The sequence below is a fragment of the Penicillium oxalicum genome, chromosome VII, assembly GCF_001723175.1.
Source record: "Penicillium oxalicum strain HP7-1 chromosome VII, whole genome shotgun sequence".
NCBI classification, from domain to species: domain Eukaryota; kingdom Fungi; phylum Ascomycota; class Eurotiomycetes; order Eurotiales; family Aspergillaceae; genus Penicillium; species Penicillium oxalicum.
The window spans coordinates 754,747-769,749 of NC_064656.1; the positions used below are offsets into that span (position 1 = coordinate 754,747).

A 15,003-nucleotide genomic window follows, 5' to 3' on the forward strand; every position below is an offset into this window, starting at 1 on the left:
CGAAGGGTCTATTAGGCACGTTTCCAGGGCCTATGGTGTGGGGAGTGAGGAGAAGAGGTCACATCCTCTCTCTCGATTTGGCATGTCTGACATGTTTGCAGGGCGCGTGTGTTGTTTTAAGTTGTGTCTCCCGCCATTCTTGGGTCAGTGGCAGTGGCGTCCCGAGTTAAAATCGAGAACCCGGGCCGGGTGTTGAGGCAACGGACCACCTCGCTGCCGTGGTGACTCGCGCGACAACATCTCCCAGTCGGCGCATGTTTCGGCCCAGTGATCGCAGATTCGGGGGGGATCTGTGACCAGCAAGATAAGGTGTGTCACTATCCTCCACTACAAAATGTTCGCAAATGAAGGACGGGAGAAAACTTGATTCCCCAGACCATCAAACTACATACTCGATGGACCCGACGGTGCCTTTCCCCAGCCCGCACGAGGCTTGTCACGGGAAACCTTCTGCTTCCCCGCATCGGCTCACCTTAAAATCCAAATCGGCCCGCTCTGCGAATCATTGGCAGCCAGTCGGCCTTCCTCCAATTTCCAGATCGTCAAAAGCCATGGTTGGTCGGAGCAGAGCCCTCCGCCACTGTCGTAACCATCTAGAATGACGGTAGAAGTCCGAGTCTGAATGCCACGAGGTTTTAAAAAGGGTATGAGCCGGCACAAGAGAGATCGGAGGAGAGCTCTCCGTCTCATTGCTCGTCTGAAGCTTCATCCAAGGACCACCACGGCTACGGAATCACTGAAGGCTTCTCTTTGCGCTCACCAAAGCGGAGCACTGTAGTCCTGCTTTCATTGCGATGCCCTTTCAAATCTGAACCCCCAAATCGCATCTGAAAAGGTTCAGGAAAAACTTATATAAAGGCTTGGGTACCCGGGATATTGTCCTCTTCATCAGGCTACTCATCAGCTCAGCCAAATACAGCTCTTGACGGGATATCTTTGAGAAAATGGAGCCCATCGTACAGACGGCGCCGAAGGGAGGCCTCGGCTTGGTCATGCAGAACCCTTATCTTTGCGGAGTGGCCTCGGTATGTTCAGACGGTACCATTAGCCCCCATGGTCGATTCACTGGCTAACGCTGGAAACAGTTCTCGACCTTGGGCGGTCTCTTGTTTGGTTATGACCAAGGCGTGATCAGTGGTGTGATCACCATGGAGTCCTTTGGAGCACGCTTCCCTCGTGTCTTCGTGGACAGCGGATTCAAGGGATGGTTTGTCTCGACTTTGTTGCTGGGTGAGTCCACGAAAAGCATGGACCAGGCCGACGGCTTATTATCAAGCTAACATCTGCTCAGCTGCCTGGGCGGGCTCGCTGGTCAACGGACCCGTTGCCGATCGCATTGGACGGAAATTATCTATCAATGTGGCTGTGGTGATTTTTGTCATTGGGTCCGCTATTCAATGCGGCGCAGTTGACATTCCGATGCTCTTTGTTGGTACGGATTCGGATCCTAGTCCTCCAGAGCTATTTACGGCTTGAGCTAATCTTGAGCGCTGACAGGTCGCGCTATCGCTGGATTTGGCGTTGGGATGCTCACCATGGTTGTTCCCTTGTACATCTCCGAGGTAGGTGATTCACCCTGGCATCCCAGCCCCTGGAAAACGAGACTCAATCCCATGATTCCTATAGGTGTCCATTCCTGAGATCCGCGGCGGGCTTGTGGTCGTGCAGCAACGTAAGTGCTTTGCCAACACCCGCGGAGTGGGGGATGTAATACTCACTGGAACCATGTCGCAGTGTCAATCACGATTGGTATTCTACTCAGTTACTGGATTGACTACGGTACCAACTATATCGGAGGAACTCGCTGCGCCCCACACGTTCCTTACACTGGTGGGACAAGTGCAAAACCCCAGTTCGACCCTTACCAGGATGTACCCGCTGGGGGTTGCACCGGCCAGTCTGAAGCCTCTTGGCGCTTGCCGTTGGCCATTCAGATTGTTCCTGCGGTGATTCTTGGAATCGGAATGATCTTCTTCCCAGAGTCTCCACGATGGCTCATGATGAAAGAGCGAGATGATGACTCGTTGAAGGCGCTGTCGAGGCTTCGGCGGCAGGATCGCAAGTCTCCGACTCTTCAGAACGAGTATTTGGAGATTCGGGCATCTATCATGCTTGAGAATACGTTTGCTCGGGAACACTTTCCCGGACTTTCCGGATTCCGACTCCATGCTGCCCAGGTGAGATTTTTTTGTTTTCGATTCGTTCCAAATGGGCAAGAAAAAGACTTGACTGACTTGATGTTAAGTATCTTTCGCTGGTTACCAATTGGGCGCGTTTCAAGCGCTTGGCTATTGGATGTTGCACCATGTTCTTCCAACAGTTTATGGGATGTAACGGTAAGACTTCATTGTCCAGGAGCTGTAGACACCGATATTCTAATTTTTTTTTTTGATTTCACAGCAATGATCTACTATGCACCCACGATCTTTGGACAGCTCGGTCTCAGTGGTAACACCACTTCACTCCTGGCGACCGGAGTCTATGGCATTGTCAACTGCTTGAGTACTCTCCCAGCATTATTCTTCATTGATCGCGTTGGCCGCCGGGTGCTACTCATGGCTGGCGCTACTGGTACCTGCATCTCCCTTGTTATCGTCGGTGGCATCCTGGGGGGTTATGGAAACCGCTTGATGGATCACAAGTCCGCCGGCTGGGCTGGAATCGCCTTTATCTACATCTACGATATCAATTTCTCTTACTCCTTTGGTATGTGACGATCATTCCCACCCACATCTCCTGCAAGCAGCAGCTTTACCCTGACAGTGCACAATAGCTCCCATCGGCTGGGTCCTTCCATCCGAGATCTTTAACCTGTCCATTCGATCCAAGGCAATCTCCATTACCACCTCCGCAACCTGGATGTGCAACTTGTAAGTTGTGCTTCAAGCTTAAGGCTCTTTCCGAATGCGGGCTGACTTACACTCTCGGTAGCATCATTGGTCTCGTCACTCCAGATATGCTTGATTCCATCACATGGGGCACTTATATCTTCTTCGCTGCCTTTTGCCTGTTGGCGCTTGCGTTTACATTCTTCTGCATCCCCGAGACCAAGGGAAAGGTGAGACACAACGACAAACCAGATAATGGTCATGGTTGTATGATGAAGCTAACATTTTCGACACAGACACTTGAGGATATGGATCTGATCTTTGGTGACACTGCCGCACACGAGGAGAAGGAGCGCATCAAGCACATTGAAGCTGAGCTCCGAGGCGAGGATCGCGAGGATCTCAAGCCTGACAACACACATGCAGAAATTGTCAATGTGTAGCCTAGATCATTTCTCTGGGCCGGCTGCAATGAGGGAGAATTGATGTTGAATCCATGGATATTCTAGTGATTGTACACTAACCACATGACGGGTGTTTAAGCCCCCCGATGGAATTGGTTTTCCAACGTTCTTCTCACGAATGAAAATAAATTCAAAATGTCATCTCCTCGTTCCTCTGTTTAGATTTTCGCAATGATTTAGCAAGTCAATCACGCAGCATCCCCCCACCCCCTCTCTTTCATCAAGGACTTTTCCAACAACAATTCTCAACACAGAGTGTCTATCGTGCCGCAAAGACACACCCGCACGAGTCAGTTGGCCGCTCCCGCCCGCAGTGGATGTCCATGTGGGTCACGCCTCCGTCCTTATCCTTATCGCCACGCTTTCCCCAACTTACAAACTCCACCTCATCAACTTTCGCGCTTGGCCGTCATCCCAATCACGAATATCACTCCGCCCGCCATGTCTTCACAGAAATCCGCTCCAGCATATGTCTCGAATGGACAGACCCTCTCCAGGTTCGTCAAGTTGATTTTCATCCCCCTCCCCCCCCCTTTGATCCACACCCACACACATACATGCATGCGAACCATTCAACTAACCTCGCCATGAACACCAAAGCCCTCCGCTGACCGTTCGCTTGAACCGCTTCGTTGAGAGCGTCTACCTCTTCTTGGGCTTGTACTTTGTCAGCTTGTTCTCGGTACGTTGCACTCTCTTTCTGTGGAGCACACAAATCTAAGCGGTAGCTCTTGCTTGATATCTCGCCTGATGAGGGGCGGGAATGTTTTTCAAACACTTGAATGCGGAACATTCTCCAGATCAAGCTGCGACCATACACGGAGAGAGGAAGAGAGGGACTGACACCATTTCAATCAACAGTTTGATGCAAATGCTTCGGCCCAGAGCTCACAATTCAACATTCACAATCGAAACTCTGTTTCGCGTGGGACATCGAGTTGGGGCTCCCGGGCTGGTGGTTCGTCGGGTCCTGCTTCGCGACGGGGAGGCAATGGTGGGGGGCCGCGCCTCGGTCGCGTGGATGATATTCGAGGACCGGAGTGCAAGAGCTGTCAATGATGGTTTGGGGTGAAAACTTTGTGTCATCTTGGATATATATTCGGGTGGGCTGGGGTTGGGTTTGAGAAGTTGAGAAGGGTATTTGGAATTTGAAATTGAGATTCGGTTTCCTCAGAATTGGAATCGTTTGGCTGCGGATGATGATTGGGGAGTATCTGCCGAATAGATGGTATCACTTTCCACTGCTTTGGGTAAGTAGTGTTTACCTGTTTGCGCTTTATCGTGTTGAGTCGCTTTTGCGTAGATACTCTGGATTTTGGAGGATGGATACACTGGGTCGATGGAACTTCCGACAGAGGAGTAGGGAGGTTCAAAGTGTCACTGTAGATGGACGGGAAACCGATGGATGCTACTGATGGGGAGTGAATCATGCCCACAAGACTTGCCCGAACTATGTCTGTTCATGTCTATTCTTCTGGATATGCCAGTGCTAGCTCACTCATATATTGGTTGTCAACCATATCCAATGACGACCGAGATCTACTTCTCCAAAGGTGAAGCGGACGACCGAGTCCAACTCTCCCGCCCGGTGGATATTGAGGCTTTTAGATCTTCACGTGATGATCACATCCCCCGCTCCGCTAAATGTTGTAGTCGGCATGGCTGTTAAGGGGAAAAGTGTCCTCTGGTTTCTAAATAAACCCTAATAGACCTCAGAAAAGCTGTGTACCAAACTGGTGTCCCTACTCAGCAACCTCAAAAGTCAACATGTCGACCATTCCCACCACCAACGCCGAGTGGACAGAGGCAATCTCTGCTCTGTCGGCGCAATTGACAGGCGACGTCCTGCCCGTTCCGCCCACCAGTCCCGAGCAGATCCCGGGCATGATTGATCACACCCTTCTCAAAGAACCCATTGAGCCTCAGCAGATCGACACTCTCTGCCAGGAGGCTCGCCAGCACAATTTTGCCACGGTGTGCGTTCGCGTGGGATACGTTGCGCAAGCGGTTGCCAACCTCAAAGACCTGCCCAATGTGGGGGTGGCCTGCGTGGTGGGGTTCCACGAAGGAACGTATGAAACGGAGTATAAAGTGTCTGAGGCCCGGGAAGCAGTGGCCCTGGGCGCCAGTGAACTCGATATGGTGATTGATTATCCCAAGTTGAAGAAGGGAGAATATACCGCCGTCTACGAGGACGTTCTGGCGGTGCGTCGCGCTGCCCCGTTGCCGGTTCTGCTCAAGGCGATTCTCGAGACGTCCGAGCTTGAGAAGGAGGAGATTATTGCTGCTACGTTGCTCTGTTGCATTGCAGGTGTAGACTTTGTCAAGGTGAGTTTGGACTCGAGTGGGCAACTTTGGAGAGAGAAGGAGAAAGAGAGAGCAAAGAGAGCGATTCTCTCTGGATATTCCGGGAATTTCTCAACTCGGTATCGAGACAGGCGTATATTGTGTTGAATCTATTCTAACGATTGCGATATTTCCCCAAATAGACCAGCACTGGATTCAAAGGCCCCGCGACGGAGGATGCTGTCTCATTAATGCGGACCGTCTCTCAAGTCGCTGGGTTCCCCAATGTTCAGGTCAAGGCCAGCGGTGGTGTCCGGACTGCCTCTGACTGTCTGCGCATGGTCAAGGCTGGAGCAACCAGAATCGGAGCTAGTGCTGGTGTGAACATCGTGCGCGAACTTACCAGCGGAGAGACTCAGGCCCAGTCCACGGGTGGTGACGGATACTAAGTTCCCGCTGGAAATAACAAAAAAAAAAGGAAAATGTCTTGATCAAGATCTCTTCACCTTGATCAAAATGCATAATCTCCAAAGTTCGGGTCTTTGTCCTGCCCTTTGGACCCGTTGACACCTATTGGGGAAAAAAATGAAATTCTCTCTGGCACAGCTCTACAAATCATTTTCCTCCCAGAGAAGATTTCTTCGGAACGAGCACCCTCGTTTCTCACCCCAGATTGGTTCTGGAAGTTCAGTCCTCCGTTTGTTGAGGTTGTGGCCCTCGTAGCCTGGCATTTGTCTCTTCTTCCTGGTAACGATACGCGTTCTTCCGATCAGCACTCTTTGTTTTTAAATCTCCGAGAGGAACTTTTCAAGGGGTAACGGGACCCCAGCCCAGCCTGGTCTATACTTCTGGAGGACAATCATGCGCCGATCTTCATCTACAGTACAGGGAGCTACGCGTCTTGAGGACAGATCAAGAAAAAAAAAAGGAATCCAAAACACAGGCCTCGTCTACTGACCAGTCCTGTTCTCATTGTTATCTCCCAAGAGTGTATTGTACGGGTCATCGACTTGTTGGCTTGAGCGCGCGATTAAAGACAGTCGTCTGGATTGCTCGCCTCCGTGAATTGATTTCCACATTTTCACCCCAATAAATGCAACATCGCCCATCACCCAGGAAGTCGGACTTGCCCTTCCATATTCATTTAGTTCAACTGTATTACCCCACTACCCTCTCTCTCTCTCTCCTGGTCAATGGATGTTACACACTCCCTTCTTCCACCTATCTACCTACCTTTGCCTCCATCTCGCCCTTCCCATTCTAGCACGTTCATTTTCCAACATCCACAAACCCACCACAGAGAGAAAAAAACATCATGTAGAAGCCGGTTGAAACTATTGATATAAAAAAGAAAGTGGAGCCAGAACCACATTTAGTCCCATCCAACTGTGGGGAGGTATATGTAGTGGCAATATTCCCATAGAACAGGAATGACATGGATGGGGTCTAGCTGACGACCGGATCCCAGCATTGCACAATGAGTCCCTGGGTATATGAGGTACATGTAGTCATGGACTGCCTCGAAAGCAACAAGTGCAGCTGGGGACCCGACGTCTGCTAGCTACCTATAGATTGTCATTGTGTGTCTGCTTATAGTTCAGCTCTCCCTACAATGTAGGGGGCTTAAATGTGAAAAAAGAAGAAAGAAATAGAAACGCACAAACAAAAAGAGGTCCACCTACTCAGGACAAATTGTGATTGATCCGACTTGGTAGATAAAACCTAGATGGGTCTGGTTTTGGTTGCTGGGGTGGGGGGAACAAAGCTTGGAAGCTTGGTACGGATCGACACTGACGTCTTGTTCGTTCGGTTTGACGTGGGATTTTGAGATATGGATCTTTCCAAGTATCATAATGAGTGGGTAGGTGACTGTGCTCTTCAATTGTCGGACTGGTGTCTCATGCCTACGTTTTTCCCTTGCACATTTGATGGATGAACGTTGCATATACGGGTTCCTTTTCGAGTGGCACATGACTTGTCACGACCACAACCGAGGACGGGACTATCCTCGATATTGAATCATGAATTTAACGGAATCCCTATGAAAATGACTCGCCTAGTAAGCAAGTAAATCCCCAAATAGTACCGCTGATCTATATATCCTATCGCACCTTTACACCTCACCCACACGTGCTTGAATTGAAAAAGCAACAACCTGAGCGAACCTCGGCAAAGAATGCCAGGCCAAAAATCTTGAATCTACAGCCCAGTCCAGAAGGTCCTCGACAAATTCCATTCTCCACCCATTTCTGTACTTATTAGCCAACTTGTCATGAACTCGTCCGCCCTCCAAGTCAACAGCAATTCATCGACCCAAACCCTCTGGTCAACATTTCCGATTCGAGTAACGATGAGCTGTCAAACCCAAGCAAGATGGAGACCACGAAAAAGCCCACATGGTAAATACCACTACTACTCTTACGACTACTACGACTACGACTACGACTACGAATACTCCAACTTAAGTAGTAACCACCCCATCCCAACCTAAACCAAACTCCCATCATCCATCTTCCGCCTCGCCTCCCTTTGAAACTCTTTCCATACTGATCTTGTATCCATCCACGAGCACAACGAACCAACAGAGCTCCATCTTCCCTCCCACAGCCCTCATACTCCATAATTCATCATAAAGTGGAGCTGAACCTCACCCCCGGGTTCAAATCCTCTCTTTCTCTCTCTCTCTCTCTCTCTCTTCCCTCACCCAAAAAAAGAAAAAAAAAATAAGACCGGTCCAGTTCATCGACCTTTTTTTTGCCCCTCCCCCCTTTCCCCCCCAACCAACCACCTCCGTCTGCACCGACGTCATTCCGAGGTTTGACTCTTCCGATCATCGAACTCGCTCTATACAAAGTGCGATTCACCGGTGCAGCAATCGCTCTGGATCGGAGTGGGATTCTGTCTCCCCCTCCACTCACTTTTTCCCACTCTCTTTTGACCCACGAAATGATTCAAGAAGAAAATGGAGAGAAAAAAAAGGAAGGGGAAGAACCAAAGAGGGAAGAGATAGAAGAGACACGCGAGGAATCCAGTGAATCAAGCGATATATACCGAAGAGTTTCCTCATTTCAGATCGAGTACAAAGTACAAGAAATTTTTGAATTTCTTACCTACTCCTTTCTATTTTTGAGAGGAGGGGAGCTACCTTTTTTTTAAATCTTGATAATTTCTTTCCTTTTCTTTTTGAGAGAGGTTTTGTTCCCCTTGCACCGGCGCTGTCGATTTACATCTCTCCCTCCCTCTCCCTTTCTCTCTCTCTCAATCTTTACTCAAAATCAGAAAGACCAAAAAAAAAGAAAGAGAGTGACCCAAATTACCAAAATCAATGTGCAGTATCTTCCCTATATGCCGAGCAAACTTTCCATCCTGGTGTTTATCGCCTCGCCTCTAGACTATGCTCGGTATCGGCATGCAGCGCTGTACTTTGAGTTTGAGGGAACGCCCATCCACGACACCACGACCAAGTCCAAGTTCAAGACCAGGTCCCCGCTAGGGATCCAGGAGCCCGCGAAAAAGCCAGATGCAGAGCTTGAATCTCCATCCTCGCGCACGCCAACTCCAGGTCTCTCGAGCGGCGTCGAGATCCCCGAAAGCCAGGCAGATATCAAATCCTGCATGATGGAAGTGGTGGGATCACCGGGCTTTTACAGCTTCCATGAGCGGATCAATATGGCCTTGCCTGTCGCGGCGACAGGTAAGTCATCCAGTACTTATGGCGAGGTGGTGGTGGTGCGAAAAAGAAAAAAGGAAAAGGAAAAGGAAAGAGACCTTCGACAAATTCAATGCTGAAATACTTTCGTGACCTACCTCTCCCGCTCCTTTGATCAAGACTTTATCTCTGCCATTCGGTTTGCTTTGACTTTCTCTTATTTTTTTTCCTCCCTTCAAACCCATCTCAATCTCTTGTCAGGCCCATTTTCTGACTGTGAGATGACATACACAGGGCTGGCTAGAGCTGCATTGGTAGCGTATATTCCAGACACGGTCTCGGTGTCGTCGTTGCGTGCGGTGATCTCGGGCACACCGGTCGCAGGTCAAGAGATGGACTGGAATAGCCAGAATTGGGTGGGCGATGCGCTGGAGCGTTTGGTCACCGCAGGCTACTTGACCCCAGAGCAGAAGGACAAGGGACTGGACGGGATGGTGGACATCATACTCGAGGCAACGGACGAAGAATCGGCTTGAATGTGGACGGGGAGAGATGGTCACACCAAGCAGGAGATAATGGATAGCGTCGGAATGTCTGTCAGTTTCTTGACTCCAGGGACGCCAGAATGTGAGGCTATCTCTATATGATTCTTGGGAGTGTAAAATACCCTCGTCCAAGACAGAGAGAGAGGGAGAGCCCGACAGAGATTTCATCCATATCGACTGTGCGGACTTGGCTTGTCAAGCAAACAGCTCTCGTAGACCCCCGCCAGGACAGGATACACCGAAACGCTCCAAGTTGAGCTGAATATCATATCCGTGGAAAGAGAGAAAAGTCTGTTGGACTAATAGGCTGGCCCATGCAATAACATAAGCCCCTCGCTAAGAAATACAAAAGTTCAACGCAAGCGGGGCCGGGAAAGCAGGAGATACCACCGCCTCAAGCTTGCTTTGAGCAGGGAAACATATCCCGAGAACAAAAGGGAGAAAAAGCACGCCCGAAAGAAAGAATGAAACAGAAGAAAAACGCGCTGAGTGAGCCAATTCGACGCTGCAATGAGAGGAGGGAGTAATCACAAAAGAAGAAAAGGGTGAGAGGGGAAAGACGCCATGTCCAAGAGTCATGCACAACCGATCGCATCGAGAAAGAACAACCACGTCAAAATCATTTCATGAATCTTATTGTCTGGAAAAGCCGCCCTTGAGCGAGGGGGGAAATGTGGAACAAAAAAAAAGAGTGTTCGTGAATTCGTCTCCGTGATCTTTTATTTGCGGCTGTCGTTAGGAGCCCAGTGGATGGGCTCGAAATCTTGATTGCGGAAATGGGCCTGATTGTACGGCGAACTGGAACTGAATAGTCAGCAGTCGCCCCCGATCAGGCTCTGTAGAGGTGATCGCTCACTTTTTAAACGGTGCAGTCACGGGCAAATGATTCAAGTTCGGTTTCATCACCAAGGGATTCAGTCGAATCTGCGGCCCATCTGTTGATCGGCTGGGGAGAGTCGTCATGGGTGGGGGCGCCGCGGATGGCAAAGAGGGGGTGGGTGAAGATACAGGAATAGGCGGCACCAACGCGTTGGTTTGCATTTGAGACGGGTACATCTCCTGGGTTGGGGAGAGTCGATATGGACTGGCGGGGCTTGGCGACACCGAAGGCACGGGCGACATGGGCGCGCCGCCCATGGCAAAGGCCGGATCCGCCATCAGGTTGGGAATCGCCATCAAGTGAGGGTTGGCATCAAAGGACAAAGCTCCCTGGTCCCAAGAAGCGTAGTCCGACGTCATCGCATACTGAAAGTTGACCACCGGTGCCACATTCACCGTCTGTTCGGCGCGGTAAATGATATCATAGTGGCCCCTGAAGAAAGGGAAAATTTCCGAGTTAGAGCACAAATCTCGGGCAAGTGGACAGGAAGGCAAGAGTGGGGTCATCCTTACGGTCGGTACAGAAGACGAATGGTAGCATCGCTGGGACAGGTTTGTGTGAATGGATGAGGAGTCACGGTATCGCCCTGACTGCGGTCAAGATAGAGGACCTCAACCCCGAACCCAGCATTGGAGATAACGCCATCGGTCAGAGCTTGCAACCCGACTTGGTCAATCTCACTCCGCACTGTGTCGATCTCGGTGGCACAATATTGATCCAAAGGAGCGGGTAAGAAGGGTTCATACTGCGCAGGATTTAATTTCATCCAGGCACTCGTGAGAAGCTACCATCCCGGGGTGGTCAGTCATCGATGTGGGATTGTTCGGCATAGAAACTCGCACCATGGGCCACTCACTCGGAGATGCATCACGATAGAGTTGGAGTTGTACTCGTCGTTGAACGCATTGACCAAAAATGACTCGTCCGGGTCGCTATTTTGAATGGCGGTGGAAATCTGCGCGAACATCTCGTCTGTGGCATCAGTGAACATCTCGTAGAGATGTTCCGCGTAGCCCACTTGATCTAAAGTATAAGCTAGAGATTTGATGCGGATCCGTTCCTGCTCAACACGCAAGATATCGCGGAGAGAGAACAAGGTCTCGAAGTAGCCAAACGCCATTGCTAAGACGCGTGTGAGTTAGTGGTCGATCGGAGTGGAGATGGTTTTGCGGTTTGCATGATCCCCTCCTCTTACCTCGCCAGCCACAATTCCCATCTCGCTTCATGATACGTGTCATGGGGTGAGTGATCGTCAGTGCCTGGTAGCCGTCAGCAATAGCGCAAAGTCCAGGGCGGTTCCAACATGGAGACTCACATTTGTCTTGGTGGCAAAGCTTGGATCGGCGTTGGCATACTCCAAGGCGATACTATGACTGGATTGTTTTGGCGAGACCAGCAGTCCCTATTCATGGACAATTTCAGCCGCGGTTCTCTTTCTTTCTTTCATCCATCGCACTCTCTCCGGGTCCTCATTCGTCACCGAATACATACTGGGACTTCCGGTTCAAACTCATTCGACAACTTTTGAAACCGCTGCATCTCATCCGGGGAGAGCGCGTTCATGTTGCTGGAATTGCTCATGATGAAGGAGACTGGCTCCAAAGCTGCCAAGTTGGACAAGCCAAGAGAGCGGAGGAACGTTGACGGAGCAAGCGCGTCCTGATAACAGCCAGGGAACTTCTGTTTTTCCGGGAACGAATGGTGAGGACCCCAATGACTCCAGGCTGGTTGGGACAAAGAGGACATCGCACACAGCCGCGAGAAACAAGATGGTGCGCGTGTGGCCACGGGTCGCCGGGGGGAAGGGAGAAGGGTCGTCTAGAAGCGTGCGATGGATATCCTCACGGGGGAATCGTTGTACTTCACCAATCTGGAGCTACGTGTCAGTCGTGGCCATCAGCCAGCCTCTCGACCAGGCCCATAGGGTTCATGGGTGGTTGTGTGTCAACTCACGGGACATAACTTGACATCGCCTATTTACGCTTCTTCTTCTTCTTCTTCTTCTTCTTCTTCTTCTTCTTCTTCTTCTTCTTCTTCTTCTTCTTCTTCTTTTTTCTCTCTCACACTCACACACTCACGCGATGTCGGGGGAGTTGGCCTTGCTCTCGGGTATCGATGTTACACAAGGACCCAACACAGTGGATCTGACCTTTCTCGTTAGCCTAAGCGCGACCATGCAGAGATGCTTCCGGAAAAAAAAATCACGAGCGCCCAAAATGTAAAGCAAAAACAAAAATAGAGAATACCAAATATCGGGGTTGCAGGGGGGAACAAAGAAACAAGGAAGAACCACGATCCAACCGCCACGGACGTGAAAGTAATGTGATCAGAGTCCAAAGGTCCGCGACGATGAATGGAGGTCTTTTTAATCAGTCGCTACCAATCAAACCGGGAGATGGATGATGAAGCTTGCAATGAGCGGCGACTGAGCCACGAGACGAGAACGCTAGGCAGCTTTATTGCTCCTGCTTCACGCTAACACCATGATTTGCGGCCCCCCTTGGATCCCACGCGACCAAAGCCTATTTGACGACCAGAGAGGCAGGGTCAGGTCCTTAGGGCGGACCCTCCATGGGACGTCAGCTTGACTCATTGCAGAAGCGAGACCCTCCATCGGTGGACTGGCGGACTGGCCAACTAAGAGTTGGGATGACGAACCCCATCACCACCAGGTAATGCGTGGAATGAATGAGCTTTGGGCAATTATCATCACGGGACAGGGATTCACAGAGGAGATTGGATATCACATTTTGGAGGGCCGAGTGATTGGCTCTTGGACCGGATTGCGGCAAAAGAGGCGGGGGAGGGAGCGATAGCACCGGGAATGGGCTGATGTCAGGGAGGTTCACGGTGTGAGATCTCCAACGGTTGCTCTGCCGGCTTGCGCGCCCTAGAGGATGATCCTCTTCGGCGAAGGCGCACGAACCACCCTGGAGGGTCAACCCCTCAGCCTGACGATGCCGGATCGGGATTTGCAGACTAGTCGGCTAGCAAATGAGATGGCGGGAGATGCCTCGGTGGAGGCCGGAAATCATTCCCGATGGAAGCTGGGCCAGCGGCAAGGCAGTCGTCGTCAGTGCAGAATCAATAACCGGGTCGTGCTCGACGGTGCAGTCGAGAAGAGAGCGTGAGAGTTGAGAGAGAGCGGGGGGGGGGGAGACAGAGAGAGGGAGCAACATCGTGGTCCTCGTCCACCGTCAGACCGCCCGACCATCTACTCCAGTCCAATCATCCCATCATTCAATTCAGGAAGTTCGACGTGGCTTGGCCAAAATGGAGGAGCTCTGGAAGCTCGAGAAAAAAAAATAACCCGACTTATGGTTTTTTTTCCCCGAGCGGGAGTCATGGGGGCCATTGAAGCGGGATCATCGGGATCAGAAAATAAGTGAAAGAAGAACACAGAAGAAAAAAAATAAAAATAAAAACAAGAACTGGGGGACAAAGAGGAATAATGCAATCACAAACAAACGATACGAGCCAAGTAGCAGCAAGGCGAAGGGGTCATCGAGATCATGACTCCATCCAGAAAAGAGAAAGTGGAACACAAAGCTGAAGAGGCGAAAGCTCAGACCTTTTGGGGGATGACTTCGGCAGAGGAGGATGGCTGGATCACCAATGTTCGCGATGCTGACCACGGAGGAAGGCGTGAGGGTCGATTTGGTCACGGTTCTTTCAGAGGGTGAGGCCACCAGGTCGGACTTGATGATCTTTGGGACGGTTCACGAAGGGGGGGGAAGGGCTGGAGATGGGATGGTGAAGGATGAAGTAATCGGGAAGTGATTGGAGGTCCAGGAATCAATCGCGGAGAGCAGCGAAAGATGGAAGAAGCAAAGAAGAAGAAGGAAACATTAGCGGGCGCGGGTGTGGACGAGGAGGGGGAGAGATGAAATGGAGCTCGAGACCCAGCAGGTTGGGTACTCCGCACAAATTGAGGGTCAAGTTGGGCCAGCTGGACGATGGGAAAGGTGATGGAGGAATACTGTAATTACTCATACGGCCACGACCAAAGGACGGAGACCAGAGCCCGATCTCCAGGCTCCACGGGTCCTGAGGGCCTTACGCTGAAACACGAGGCGGCGCAGGAGATGCATGTTTGTTGCTTCCGAGACGGATCGAGATCTTGGATACGTACCCAGAGGTAGCGATGGACACCAGAGGAGATTGGAGAGAGAGCATTTCCCCCCGGTCCCGTACCTTCAGCCGGAGTCAAAGTACACCGTTGTGAATGGAACCACTCGGCACAGGATTCCTGCGGTATGAATCACCGACTGGGGCACCGAGTACAGTACACGACTACAGGACTACATAATAGGCCTCTTGAAAGTCCGTGGGTCAAACAGAGAGTCAGGCT

At 50.9% G+C, this 15,003-nt stretch overlaps 8 protein-coding genes across 8 annotated transcripts; 6 read left to right on the top strand and 2 right to left on the bottom strand.

Annotated features, from left to right (window-relative positions):
- Positions 1 to 944: 944 nt before the first annotated feature.
- On the top strand, positions 945 to 3,271 carry POX_g08790 (uncharacterized protein; the record flags this gene model as incomplete). The annotated part of the gene is made up of 11 exons (XM_050117558.1): positions 945 to 1,025; positions 1,086 to 1,230; positions 1,292 to 1,432; positions 1,498 to 1,562; positions 1,627 to 1,672; positions 1,735 to 2,177; positions 2,246 to 2,336; positions 2,401 to 2,706; positions 2,774 to 2,870; positions 2,932 to 3,058; positions 3,125 to 3,271. The coding sequence occupies 11 exons, from the start codon at positions 945 to 947 to the stop codon at positions 3,269 to 3,271; spliced, it is 1,689 nt and encodes a 562-aa protein (XP_049965702.1).
- A 462-nt stretch (positions 3,272 to 3,733) lies between these two features.
- On the top strand, positions 3,734 to 4,351 carry POX_g08791 (uncharacterized protein; the record flags this gene model as incomplete). The annotated part of the gene is made up of 3 exons (XM_050117559.1): positions 3,734 to 3,789; positions 3,893 to 3,974; positions 4,154 to 4,351. The coding sequence occupies 3 exons, from the start codon at positions 3,734 to 3,736 to the stop codon at positions 4,349 to 4,351; spliced, it is 336 nt and encodes a 111-aa protein (XP_049965703.1).
- Positions 4,352 to 5,059: 708 nt separating this feature from the next.
- POX_g08792 (Deoxyribose-phosphate aldolase) lies at positions 5,060 to 6,027 on the top strand (the record flags this gene model as incomplete). The annotated part of the gene is made up of 2 exons (XM_050117560.1): positions 5,060 to 5,620; positions 5,782 to 6,027. 2 exons carry the CDS (start codon positions 5,060 to 5,062, stop codon positions 6,025 to 6,027), a joined length of 807 nt encoding a protein of 268 aa, XP_049965704.1.
- Positions 6,028 to 7,928: 1,901 nt separating this feature from the next.
- On the top strand, positions 7,929 to 8,069 carry POX_g08793 (uncharacterized protein; the record flags this gene model as incomplete). Its single annotated transcript, XM_050117561.1, has 1 exon — positions 7,929 to 8,069. The coding sequence occupies one exon, from the start codon at positions 7,929 to 7,931 to the stop codon at positions 8,067 to 8,069; it is 141 nt and encodes a 46-aa protein (XP_049965705.1).
- Positions 8,070 to 8,923: 854 nt separating this feature from the next.
- On the top strand, positions 8,924 to 9,763 carry POX_g08794 (uncharacterized protein; the record flags this gene model as incomplete). The annotated part of the gene is made up of 2 exons (XM_050117562.1): positions 8,924 to 9,272; positions 9,522 to 9,763. 2 exons carry the CDS (start codon positions 8,924 to 8,926, stop codon positions 9,761 to 9,763), a joined length of 591 nt encoding a protein of 196 aa, XP_049965706.1.
- Positions 9,764 to 10,108: 345 nt separating this feature from the next.
- Positions 10,109 to 10,351, bottom strand: POX_g08795 (uncharacterized protein; the record flags this gene model as incomplete). Its single annotated transcript, XM_050117563.1, has 1 exon — positions 10,109 to 10,351. One exon carries the CDS (start codon positions 10,349 to 10,351, stop codon positions 10,109 to 10,111), a length of 243 nt encoding a protein of 80 aa, XP_049965707.1.
- Positions 10,352 to 10,491: 140 nt separating this feature from the next.
- POX_g08796 (uncharacterized protein) lies at positions 10,492 to 12,233 on the bottom strand (the record flags this gene model as incomplete). Its single annotated transcript, XM_050117564.1, has 7 exons — positions 10,492 to 10,570; positions 10,629 to 11,084; positions 11,165 to 11,436; positions 11,509 to 11,774; positions 11,848 to 11,911; positions 11,968 to 12,054; positions 12,144 to 12,233. The coding sequence occupies 7 exons, from the start codon at positions 12,231 to 12,233 to the stop codon at positions 10,492 to 10,494; spliced, it is 1,314 nt and encodes a 437-aa protein (XP_049965708.1).
- A 1,316-nt stretch (positions 12,234 to 13,549) lies between these two features.
- POX_g08797 (uncharacterized protein) lies at positions 13,550 to 13,783 on the top strand (the record flags this gene model as incomplete). Its single annotated transcript, XM_050117565.1, has 1 exon — positions 13,550 to 13,783. The coding sequence occupies one exon, from the start codon at positions 13,550 to 13,552 to the stop codon at positions 13,781 to 13,783; it is 234 nt and encodes a 77-aa protein (XP_049965709.1).
- Positions 13,784 to 15,003: the final 1,220 nt, after the last annotated feature.